Source organism: Catharus ustulatus, chromosome 5, assembly GCF_009819885.2.
Source record: "Catharus ustulatus isolate bCatUst1 chromosome 5, bCatUst1.pri.v2, whole genome shotgun sequence".
Taxonomy (NCBI): Eukaryota; Metazoa; Chordata; class Aves; order Passeriformes; family Turdidae; genus Catharus; species Catharus ustulatus.
Window position 1 is genome coordinate 42,862,508 of NC_046225.1, and position 13,342 is coordinate 42,875,849.

The 13,342-nt window shown below is 36.7% G+C and overlaps 1 protein-coding gene across 23 annotated transcripts in view; it reads right to left on the minus strand.

The window, feature by feature from the left end:
• Window positions 1–13,342, minus strand: part of SORBS2 (sorbin and SH3 domain containing 2) — a 154,553-nt gene that overhangs the window by 63,896 nt on the left and 77,315 nt on the right. For 14 of the 23 annotated variants that reach the window (XM_042779295.1, XM_042779304.1, XM_042779303.1 and 11 more), the window contains 5 exons: window positions 12,871–12,963; window positions 12,242–12,268; window positions 11,131–11,255; window positions 9,528–10,142; window positions 1,843–2,322 (listed from right to left, as the gene is read on the minus strand). In XM_042779295.1, coding sequence (XP_042635229.1) covers window positions 1,843–2,322; window positions 9,528–10,142; window positions 11,131–11,255; window positions 12,242–12,268; window positions 12,871–12,963 — 1,340 coding nt within the window. The remainder of the gene's footprint in view (window positions 1–1,842; window positions 2,323–9,527; window positions 10,143–11,130; window positions 11,256–12,241; window positions 12,269–12,870; window positions 12,964–13,342) is intronic. The other 9 variants (XM_033060949.2, XM_033060953.2, XM_033060951.2 and 6 more) reach the window with 5 other exon arrangements.

Below are 13,342 nucleotides of genomic sequence, written 5' to 3' on the forward strand. Positions count from 1 at the left end.
AATTCTTTAAGGCATGGTTATATCTTATGTAGGTAGAGTGGTGTGTGGCCTAATCCTATATTACTTTTATCATTCTCCCAGTAGTTTTCACCTATAAAATCAACAGCATCTGAGAATGAAGATCATTCCAAGATTAGAGCCACTAAAAACACGTGCGTGTGCCACCAGCTTCCCCTTAATTTTGTCATTTCACGAGTACATTTTTAGCCAACTGGCCCTTCCATACAGAGAGTGGGAGATGATGACTTTTCCATACTGCAGAATTGAGTTTTGCCAGCAGTTTAATTTCTGTGGGGCGCTTAGGACTGCTTGGGGATTTCTGCCCTTGGGTGAGTGTCTCTTCATTTTGCTTTGTCCATCAATGGTGAACAAACATTAAGCTCATCCCTGCCATGTCTAAAAGAGAAAGTGGTGGTCAGACTTGACTATTACATAGCCTTCTGATGGGAGACTAACCCAAAAAAGGAAAGAACGACCAACTGTTCACTTTAGCTTGCAAAAAATGGTGTCCAAAGAAAACAAATACAGTTAGCTGACAATTTTAGAAGTAAGCTACAAGAAAATATAAATATTCCGTGCTTCCCATAGCTAGTAAATGGTCGTGTAGTGACTTCTGTCAGACCAGTCTACACTGATTATGGTATCCTTGGCTACAAGTACTGTGTTATATGCAGATTCATAGTAACTATTCTAAAAAAAAAAAAAAAAAAAAAAAAGCTTTTCAAGCTGTGTTACAGAAGTTAAGAATTACAGCTTTTACACTTTTACATGCCTGCTATTAGTATTAATTTTTAGCAGCATTCAGAACAATGACAACCCATCATTGGCTTTCCAGGTGACTATGTGCAAGGTTGGGCTCAAAATAATTTTAATAAATTAGACACAAAACTTAAAAAAAAACCCCCAAAACCATTTGTTCTTTTCAGGCTTGGAAATCTGAGAGCATACAGTAGTATGCTAAAGTATCTGAACAAAGTTTGAACACTGCTGTGACCCAGTAAAACTTTGGATTCAGAACATCTCTCTGTTTTGCAATTCAGCAATGAATTGTTCAATTTAAATGAAGGCTTTGTTCTGACTCATTTTAATCATGTGGATAATCTCAAAAGAAATCAGAAGTGATCTGGGTTTGACCCAGATTCCATACCTTGTTTCTCCCCATATATGAGTATGCTAAGCTACAGAAAAGTGAATGTATGTATAAAGTGTCTAACTGCATACTGGTTTTCCCCTTGACTTAACCAAGAGAAAAGTAGCAGGAAACTTGAATAATTCAACATTATTTATACACTTCAGCCCTATAAGAACCTGTGTTTAGGAGAGGAAAAGGTTAATTAGAGGAGAGAAAACCAGTTTTGTGCAGTCAGTCTTCATGGCTGGGGAGAAAAGTTGCATTAAATACTGCCAACATTTACTATGAATTCACAAATTTCATTATTGAAATCTGCATCTCAGTGTAAATCAAAAATGATGGTAGTCCAGACTCCAAAAACCTGTAAACTGTCAACAATATTTCAAACAAATCTCTTCAAACTCCATGGAATGCTTGCTTTTAAATACATTTGGAACAAGTATCGCTTGAATTTATTTTCTTTTAAGTGTTTGATACACCTTAACTGACCACACAACTGTGCGACAATCATTTCCTACTCCCAAATTTGTTACGTCAATGATTTTTTTTTTTTTAAAGCAACTGTTACAAAACACTGTCAGACTGTGACCATGGAAAATTACTAACAAAATACTTGTCTGTGTAATGGGATTACAGACAAGGTCGAATTCTGTTCCCCTTTGACAACCTGTTTGAACAAAATGGAGGAGGAAAAAAGGAAGCATAATTACATGAGAAGTGGCGGCAGTGTTGGTTAAGGTGGTGCCATCTGACACAGCAGACATCTGGCTCAAGGTTGGGGAAGGTGTTTCAGAGCAGTCAGTGGTATCATAGCTATAAGTCTGCAGCTCATCTAGGATGGCTGTGGAGGACTCACTCACTGTGCGGGAGGAGCACTCGCTCATGGCAGAGTCTGTGCTCACAGAGGCTGCTTCGTTCCTGTGGGTAACACTGCTGGGATCTAGGAACGGGCATTTGTAGGGCAACTGGGACAGGGCTGGGGCTCTAGTAAAGCGTGAAGGCAAAAAATCATCAAGCGCTGGCAAAGAATATGGTACTAGATGGGTGCCACTGTCTGGTGAGAAAGAGGATCTGTTAACTGGTACCACAGGAGAAGGAAGAGGCAGTGGAGAAGCTTCTGTTGCTGTTTGTCTGTGTGTCTGTGAAGCATTTACCTCCATCACAGGGGCAGTTACTTTCTGGTTTCCAAGCTGAGATTTGAGGAAAAAAAATAAGAAAAGAAACAGATTACTTAGTGAATAAAGAACTTTTCCCTTTGCCTCTTGCTGGGTGTAGGGGAATTACAGAAGTGTAAGATTTTCAGCCACCCGAGGAAGTTCACATTCACAAAGATTAGGAAGTAAATCAACCATGCTCTATATTAGAGTAGGACAACATGAAAGAAATGACTGCATAAAATACTAGTGGAAGCAATGCCAGAAACTATAGTGTGCTGAGGATGAATATTCATAATGTACTGCATATATTAGTGATCTCCATTGTGCATTGAGAGGGTTCACACTATTCACATAAATATGAGGCTAGAAATGTCATGTATATGTAGTTTTCAAAGCAAAAATGGATCTGTAAGTCTGATCTTGTTAAATGTTACACTTTTTTTGGTCAAGGACAGGTATGACTTTGAAATTAACTGTAATATAAAGATGAGCAGGACTGCGAGCTATAGAGAAACACTATTATTGAAAGTTCATATGATCTTCAAGTAATTGGTGGTGGAATTTTTTGCCTCTTGTGACTGAATACATCTTCTCCACTGCCTCTCTAATGAAAATATTTGGATAACCTTAGAATTTCCAAGCACCCTGGAAGCACCCTGTCAACCTACTCTATAAGGTGTATGCATAGAAGTCTTTTCAACATTAGAGGACATAAGGATTGTTATGGTAACTGGTATAAACCTGGGGAACAAAGACTGGGAGCACAAGAACAGGACATGCTGAAACAAAATATGCCAGTTGTTTGGATTCAGCACAGTTCCTTAAAAGTAGAAGGGAACAGTCTCATGAGAGTGCTTCTGAAAACTGCCACACAATGTACAGGGACATTTTTATGTTCTGCCATTTCAAATCAGTCATAGGGCACTCAGTTTAAACTAGTCCTGCAACTGGCTTTTTGCATCTGCAGCTTCTTTTTGAACTAAAGCATGTTGGCATCTAATACTTGTTAAACAGCTGCACAAATCCTTCTATACTGCCTATTAACCACAAGCTTTCCATCAATTCCTAAGTATTCAAAATACTGCCTACTTCAGCACTAATCGTTTCACTGTTAGGACATCTGGAATAGCTACTGGGAAAGAGTGTTTGGGATTTTAAATTTATGTAAAACAAAGGGCAGTAAGATACTATATGTAGTAAATACTACTTTAAAAAGCAACATTCAGTCATACATATCACATGGTTATCAGTAATATAGTTATTGCCTATGCTGAGACTAGGCAGATGTCTTTAATCATTCAAAAAATGTTTCAAGCCATCAGATTAAAATGCCATTTTGGCATTTTAATCCAAAATCTGAAAATATCTTCTAAAGCCCTTATGGAAGACTTGGAACACAACCCAGATTATGCTACTTACAAGAGGTCACTGGGGTTCCAGTTGCATAATTCTTGTTGAGATCAACTAGAATTTACACAAATAACCTTACTGAGGTCAATGGGACCATCCCTATGAATAAGCATTGCAGAAAAGAATCTTACATGTGTGAACAGATATATATTAACTGTTCCAATTGATTCAAAATAAATCTTTGGCATCGCTGGATCTCTAGGGTACACAAAAATAGGTAAAAGCTGTTGTTAAAATCTGTAGTTAAAACAGTGAAGAAAATCAGTCAAACAACTTAAAATCCAAATCTTATTCACAGCAGTGTTTCAAATATACAATTGAACACACCCCAACTTAATCTCTTGATAGAGAAAATATGAACAGATTAGCTCTTAATTAAAATAATCAATAACTGAGTGTATGATTGCAAAAGGACATAGTATTTTCACAGAGAACTATTTTAACAATGGAAACTTCAAAAGAACAATGGAATACTATTAAAAATAATGCCATGAAAAATTAGGATGATTATACAGCATAATGTATCAGGGATTTAAGATGTGTGCATTTATATACACACATAAGAAACTGTAATTTCACCTCAAAGGTACATAAAGGGAAGACAGAATGATCATTCATGATGATTTTCATCATCTATGTCATCAGATCATCCTATCAAGTTCTCCAGCAAAAGACAGGAACCAGGAGATCATGCTGCAATTATGAGGCAGAGCCAAAAAGAAGCTCTGAAGTTCTTGAGACCACTTGTCCTCTCAGCATCCCCACAAGAAAACTTACATATGACTGAGCCAAAATATATAAATTAATCTCTACATCATTAAAATAACAGGAAAATTTGGGGAGTTGAGAAATCTAGTAAGCCTTCTAGCTCTGAACTGAGATTTCTTGCATGCTAGAGAAAAGAAGGGATGGACAACACAAGGACAGATATTCAGGGTGCATCCAGAGAGCTAATGAAACTGAGATTTTAAAGAATTTAATTCATTGTGTTTGGCAAATAATAGCTGATTTCATCAAGCCAAATTCTCAAAAACAATATAAAGTTATTATTCTTACAACACAAACAGAAGGAATGCAGCAATTCTAGATACTGATACCCAACATGAAGCTTCTTGGCTTTGTAGAGTAGAACTTTTATTCTGTCTGGCTCTAGAATAATTTTGTATGTATAATCATCTCTCTGGAAAAGAGTGGCTGAAATTGTGATTTAAAAGAGCATTGTTTTTGAAAGCTGATTTACAACACTTAAAAAACATGGAATGCTGGTAATCTCAAACACATACAACAGGCTACTACTATTCCATATATTTCACTGTGCATGCGACCTCATATATGAATTCATATTTTCTTATATTTTCACTGTGAAAAATATGAGAAAGGCAAGGCTGAATGCATTCCAGAAAACTTTTAATACTGGTTCCATCCAGCATGCTTCAGATTAGGTTTGTTACTGATATAGCACAAGAAATGCTAGCAGAAATCAGGCAGATTAAATGCCAAACAAGTACTTAATTAATTAGATTAATGAAAAACTAGCTAGACTATGTGGCTGTCTTGGGTTGTGGAGCAACACTTGAGAGATAGAGAGATAAATGTCATCAGTCTTGATGTGAGTTGGAGGTCTGAAGAGCAGCCTTTCTGCTGGTCCTTTGAAATGCTTCTCTTCCATCAAATACTAAAATGTCAGCCTGAAGAACACAGTTGGTATCCAATTCATATAGACAGGTGGCCCTAGTATGGCTTTCAAAATCAGTCATCTATTATTTTAATGCAAGATATGTGGGGAGTGGTGTGAGATTACTAACGACACCAGAGTGCTGGCCTTGCTTCAACAGTCAAGACACAGATAGGAGACTCAGAGATAAGTCAATAAATTCATTGTGTTAATACATAGCAGAGTTTAGTGATCAATCAAATGACACCCATACATTTGCATAAATGGGTAAAAATACCTCTATTTTTAATTATTAAAAACTGATTTCAGAATGTCCAAACTAATGCTGCAAATTATATTCCAATGCCCATTTTCATACCTACCCCTCTTATTCTAAACTCAGTAAAAGGAGGTGGGGTTCAGCCCTTGTCTAAAGCAATACTCGTGGTGCAGAACTTAAAATAAAAAATACATGCTCAATTTTCTTTGCTTCACATCTGTCCCCAGAATGCTGGAACCAATTTTCTCTTTTTTCCCTATCACTATCATATTATAGGTCAATACCTAAAACTCAGAAATGTACTAGATGAATTGATTTAGATTTTTTTTTTTTAAATTCCAGGTTTATTTTTTTTGATGCACATTTCTACAGCTATAAGATTGTTAAAAGAAACACTTTCTTTTTGCTATAGATGTTTTACTTCTCTAGGACATCAGGACTAAACCAAGTGTTCAACTCATTTGAGGAATTCAAATAACAAAACAAATGCTTTGCAACCTCAGTTTGAGAGAGTGATAGTTAGAACAATAGGACACTGAGGGACCCAGGAACAAAAGAATTAAAAACATATCAGGTGATTATTCTGCAGATGCAGTTCAGAATTCTTCATCAGTTTATAACGTCTTCTTATAAGAAACTCGGAGAAGAAAATTTATGTCCATTGGTTTCATACTAACAAATACAAATTTCTCTGTTGAAATTGATACAGTTATTTCTCCTGTATCTGCAGTATGGTACAAAGAAGCAGCATCTCTAGAGACTGTAATAATGTAAAAACCCCTAATACTGAGTAACCTCAATGCTTCTACTTTCATATACACTTTTAAGGGGTTCAACCTTTCTCTGAGTAGGACTGTTTACAGAATGTCACTTGGTGAGTCATAGCACACTTCTGCTTGCTCCTTAAGTTTCAACAGATAAGCACTGAAATTATGTGCAAATAGGAGCACAAACTTAGCAAGATACATTAACTTGGACCACACAAGCTCCCTCTGGGCTGTGTATTTCCATACTTTGTGACATAATACAGTTGTACATGTTGGCTAGACACAGACACATCCACATGCACAGTATTCCTTCTTTACTATGTCTTAAGAAGTATGATTACCTGATCTTACCTCATTTTCCTTCACATACATAAACCCAGATGCAGAGGGAGAACTGCACCTTTCTGTGTGTATTTTTTTTTGAGAGTTTCTCTGGTAGCTTTAAACATTGCTGGCAGGCCTAATTTACAGTTTGAGAGCATCCTTTGAGGACAGAGCTTGACATACAGCCTATTAGCTGTGTGTACAAAAGTATTTTATCTCCTATACAAACTCTTGTAGAGCTTGCAGATATGAAACAATTTTAAAAATGAAAATACTATCCTGCATAGTATACTGAAAGTTAATTTTCTGTATGAGAGAAATTGTGAACTTTGCAAATACTGTGATATATAGCACTAAAAGGACCATAATATTTGGCATTAGCTAGAATAGTTTCAAGGTTTTAAACTGAGATCTGAGTCAGAAAATAAATATTTTTAAACATATATAGCTGCAGCCTTTATTTCTAATTTTAACTCATGGCATCTTCATTTTTGGGAACTCACCTGATGCAGAATTTTACACCATCTCACATGCTGATTTGTACTCTACTTTTACGTATGTATTTTAACAAAACCCACTGGCTCCATGACTTAGTTGTGATGCCAAATACACCCCTTCATTAGAATTGATTTCAAAGTTGAACATCACAGAAAACACCAGCTGAATTTTGCACATAGGAGATCCATAAAGGGGTACAGCTTGAAAAGATGGCTACATGCCATAATGATCAACTGAACTTGTTCTCATTTTATTCAAAGCAACCCTGTGGCCAAATTTCTGATAGTGCTTCCTACATACTGAAACCAAGGAGAAGGCAGAAAACTAAGTGCAGAACTGCCAAATAAGTCACAGATACTTTTCTGATTTTTTCAACTCAAAGTGAAACTAAACAAGATTCTAAATTAAAAAGAAAATGCAAGGCATGTTTTGACTTTAAAAATTCTAAAAAAGCAGCTAGAAGATGAATTATTTTTGGTTCTTCTGATTAGTCTTTGAGTATTATTGTTGATCATAAAAAGGTATTTCCCCTAATCCTTGTTAGCGATCATACTTTCTGTTTGAGAGATTTATCTCCCCATATATAATGCATCATATTCTAACAGGCTGAACAACTATTTTTAGGTGAAAAGATAACAGATGCAAAAGTTGTATTGGCCACACCTTCACCCCTACACCTGCTCTGCTGTTTGACAGTATTCTTTGATGCCCACATTTAACTTGCAATGTCTTCATATCTAGCCTATCTACCAGAAAAAGCTGTTGCTCAGCTTTCCTTACTGTTTCTGACATGGGTTCTTTACTGTGGCTCTTGCTTGAACTGACTTATCTTACCTGACAAAAATCACTGAGTAGTAGACTGGCTCTTCTAAAAGGGGAAAGCAACTTGTTTTTCTCAAAACGTTCTAAATTTTGTGTAGCTTAAATGAAGGATTTAAGATGACAGTTTTGTGTCTAGAATGAGAAGGAAAAATGTGATTAATCCTTCTGTACTCCTAATTTTTAGTGGAAAGAATTCAAAAGGAGCACTGCAGATTGTTACCATATAATTTCACAGAGCTTTGTTCTGATGAAAAATTTTACTTGGGATTTGAAGGGGGAGACAGACATATTTCAACTTTAAAACTATCCTGTTTTTAATGCAGATACTTATGTCTACCAGAGTAGAATGGTTGAATGTGATGCTCTGAATGAATCTGGAAAAGCAGATGTGTTACTACTGTTGACAACAGGGCTGTCAAAGGACTTTTAAAGATAGTGCTGTATTTACTTCAGAGTAGCCTCAATGATTCCAGCAGAACTAGATGAACACAAATATGCCATGATGGGATTTTCACTCAGACAAATCTTTGAGGCAGACAAAGCTTTGAGGCCTAGACCTAGAGCAATCTGTACATCCATTTCAAACACAGATATTTTGGTAGATATACTACAATAATTATATTTTAAATAGAAAAATCCTAATGTGACTAGGTAAATCAGAGTAGAAATTACAAAGTCTATTCAGAGCTCTCCTTTTGCCTAGTATGTATTCACTGTCGCTTTCTTGTGCCCAGGCTTATTTTATTTGACTCAGTGAGCTTCTGAATGGTGACAAACACTGCTCAGACTCCTCTGGTCCTACACTGTGTGTCTGATACTTCTGTTTCTCCTAGGTGAGATCAGTATAGTTAAAGAATTTTCATTTTCATTTCAGTAGGCATAAGGTATAGGGGAAACAGAGGGACCTAGAAGCTCAGTGCTTTGTGTTGTTTCATACGGAGGTTGTTGATAAAGAATTTACCAGCCCATTTTCTTAAAAAAGCTCTGTTGCACAGGACGCCTAGGAGACGGGAGTGTCCAGCCTTGCAGAAAGCACTGACTGATAAAATGTACTTTTGGTGACCCTAGAAAACTGGCAGAGCTGCATTTAAGCTCTCCCCAACCCAATCCAACCTAACCTTACTATCCATACTTGATCTTTCCAGCATCAATGGCTGCATAACCCTCTAATGTAATCCTCTCCAGGAAGAGACACTTGAGCAGATGCATCACCCACAGCACACGCATTTCCTATGGTGCATTTGCACTCCTTAAAGTGCTCAAAGAGCAACAAGGAAGCCTGCTTTCTATGTCAGCTAAAATTTTTTTTTTCAATGACCTTCCAAAACTTTCAGTTTTTCTTCATTTCTGTTTTGATCCATGTGACAGGTAGTTTTACCCAGAAAAAACAAGATCTAACTTTGGTAATGTAAGTATAACTAAACAGATGGTTATTAAGTGATTCATGAAGATCTAAAATAAAAGATGGAAAAATTAAATATACCACATGGCATTCTGCAGCCTGTGAAGAAGGAACTGTAGACTTTTGTCCCAAATCCTTTGAAGACATCTTTGAAGTGTCTGGAGAAATACTAGGTGGATGATCTTGGATTTCAGGCTCTGCTTTATTGTCAGGGGTGGGAACTATTTGAACGGAAAGAGAAGCTGTGTGTATCTCAGGCATGGGGTTACAGGCAGGTGACACAGACCTTTGTGAAAATACTGGCTCTTCAACAGGCTTGAGCTGTTGCTGTGAATGACAAGGAATGCTACTTGCTGGGTCACGTGTCCGGGTTAATTTCAGGGTAGATATCTTACGTTTTTGAGACTGCTGCCTTTGGCCTTGATGGAGAGTAGTGCTAACGCCAGCTACTGTGCTTGTGTCTGCACTGGAGACTGAGGTCAGTGGTTTAATGATTTTTTGTGCATAGGAGACACTTGTGTTAGATATTTGAGAATTCATTGTCTCCTGAACAGACGTCTCACTAGTGTAATAGACAGTATCTGTGGGGTGGTGTTTAGCTGGACCAGCAGTTACTGCCTGGAGATTAATTTCGTTCTCGTGATTAGTTACTCTTGCTTTCCGAAAGCTTTCTTTTCTAGGAGGTGGCAGAGGTGCCTTATTTGCCAAAAGCATCCACAAACAGCAAAATAACATTGAAGAAGAAACAGAAAGAAAGTAAATGTTAGTAGGAGATATAGCTCAGTTTTATTTTATATTTAAATAAAGGAACTAGCAAATTAAAGGGCTTCATCTCAACATTGCTAAATTCAATGGGCAACTAAATTGTTCAGGCTCCCACCACCACTTCCTGTGCAACTTCTGTTTAAAAAGCCAGATGTTCCATTTACTCAGACCAAAGTGGGATCAGAAAGGATCAGAAGGGAGCCCACAATCATTTGTTTTCTTTTAAAAAACAATTATTACACTGGAAAACGATTATTGCTGTGAAAGCATTCAGGTATGTAAGTACTCCATGATCTTAGACAGCAAGCAATTATCCACTGGCAACACACATATATAAAACACAGAGCCTCTTGAACTTTTGAATTAAAATAGTAATTAACAGAGTATTAAAATTGGTACGTTGATATTTTTTGGACAGGTAAAGCTGTTTCCAAGTGTGAGGTTGGCTTTTTGTTTATATTGTGTGTTTTTTTCTTGATTTATTGTTGTTGTTTGTTTCTATTTTTAGTGTGCTCTAATTACATTGTTCCGTAAAACAGGCAGAAGCCTGTTTTCTACCTTATAATTAATACATTTTAATTCTCAGATATTTGGATAAATGGTGCATTTTTCCAAGTGTAAACTGTTAATAAATACTCTTTGAAGTCTGGGAATACTCCTAGAAAGCTTTTACTTGTGTATGACCTAGTTTTATTTAGCTGTCTGTCTCGCTCATTGAAAGCAATTTCTGGTAATTAACCTGGGGCATACAGCCTGTCTGGAGTATGCTTTATCTGTGCAGTCTGTACTGACCCATATGAACAAGTGATTCACACTACCTGCAAGACATCAGGACAATGTTCCATACAGGTATCCCATCTATATGTGATAACTGCCCCCAGCAATGGCATAGCATTAAATGTGGTGTGTCCAGTTTTACCTGAGTTGGAGATTTTTTATCCTGTAGATTTGGCCGCACACTCCTAAAACCTTTTGCTGAAAGAGATGAACTGCTAGCGTCTCCATTCAGTGTCTCTCTACTTCCATTATTGTAAGATCGCCAAGCTTCCGTAAATAAAAAAGAAAATGAAACAATTTTTTTGTGTGATTAGTACATCTACACTGCTCTCAACATAGCAACCGAGCTACTAAACAAACTATACCACTGACTGATGGTGTTTTACCATGGAATTTATAAGAGCATGGCTAAAGCTGCCACTCTACAAAATATTCATCTTTTAAATTTAGAAAATTCAAGCACTGACAACAGTCCTGGTATTGGGCAGTTAGATATCTTCCCACAATTTTCACACAGACTATGGATTTTAATCTTGAGAGTCCTTTTGAGATACTGGTGCTTCAGCCCCTGTATAAATCAGGCTCGAGTTTTCACTTTCAGATTACATTCTTGAACTTCACAGCTGTGTTGGACTTTGAAAAACATCTCAGCTCATGTAAAGTTAGCTGGTCATGGCAGTTTCACAAAATTTCACCGCAGTACCCAATTAGTTTTTCCAATAGTGTATCTTACTGCCAAATCTGAATGACACCTCTATTTCCAACCAACCAACCATGTTTTTTTTTTTCTCTATCCTCAGACCTGGAATGCCCTCAAAGCGTTGGCCAAACATAGAGGGAGATGTTGAAGACAAAATACTGTAAGAGGCTGGGAAAAATAGCATGTTATGTGAGCAGGCTGTTAAGTGAAGGTGGGCAGAACTTGCAATCCTGAGTAAGGCACTAAAAAGGAAATAGCAAGTACCACAGAATGGTGACACAGTGATAAAGCTAAAGGTGGCAAATCAGCAGTCTGGTTTTTTCCCACACAATTCATTCTTCTGACAACATATTCTGTGTTACAGGAAAAAACTGCTTTCAAATGAGACCTGAATTTGAGGTCTTAACTATTAATAATTAGGATTACAATTTCAGTGGTGCTTTCCTTGAAGAATGAGTAAATATGGCGTAATGAAATCAAATAAATAGAAGATTATTGTAATTCATCCACATGGTATTACACTGATACATAAATAATAGAGTGTTTTATTTACCTGAATCTAGAGACTGAGAATCAGACCCTGAAAGAGAAATACCCAATATTAATTTGTGTTACAAACAAATTAATTTTGCAACAACCAGACAGGAGTATTGTTAAGAAGCAGTTCTGCCTGTCTAATGAATATTTAATATGCTTTAATTGTTATGAATATTTTTAGGTAAACAATCTCCATAAATGATTTTTTAAAGTTAATCTGGCTTCTGACATCATTTTACTACAACACTACCATTCCTCTCCTTGAGACAGGTTTTAAAATCAAGTTTCACTTAAAAGTTTGTAATCAACAAAACATCTTTTTCATGCTTTGTTATCTTGAAAAAAATACAGGGGATGTGAGACCCAAAATACATATCAAGGGCAAAATTAATTCACTAATTTATTAATTTACAAATATAATTCATTTTCCCTCTAAGTATTCCTGATTTTTTTCATGAATGGCTACTAAACATAGGCAGAGAGAAATTAAGACCACTTTTTAAACAGGATTGTAGAAGTAATACATCTGTCAGTTTAATAGAAAATAGTGCTACCCTTCTCCTCCTTGCAAAGTAATGTGGTAGGAATGCAGAACACTATAAAAAAAGCATCCAGAAGTTGTATCTCAGTGGTTAGTGGTTATACCTGAGGCCAATAGGTTTGGAGAACTCTGAACTCTCTTCACAGCTGTTAATGTGACAGACATTGCAGCACGTTTGCGAGCACACCCACCGCTATCTGGAAGCACAAAACAATACAGACAGCAGCCCCAGACAAAGGGAGCAAGCACATGCAACATATCACACTGTGAGATATGCCAAATATATATGAAAATAAGCATGCAGTTAGGGAACTGCTGCAGAAATGTGTGAATTTGCAGGTTTGGCAGATTAGCAGAATACATAAAATTTCACAGGCTTTAAACAACAATAAACCTCCCAGAGAATAAGTGAAGAAAGCTGTATTTAATACTTAATCCACTGGGGAAATATATACACTCTGTTACCTGAAAGACTGCTTAATTAGCAAAAGCAAACAAGCAATCAAGATAAAGGCTTAAGCATTCCAGAATAATATTAATCAATAATCTGCACTGTAAAATAATTTCATTGTATGC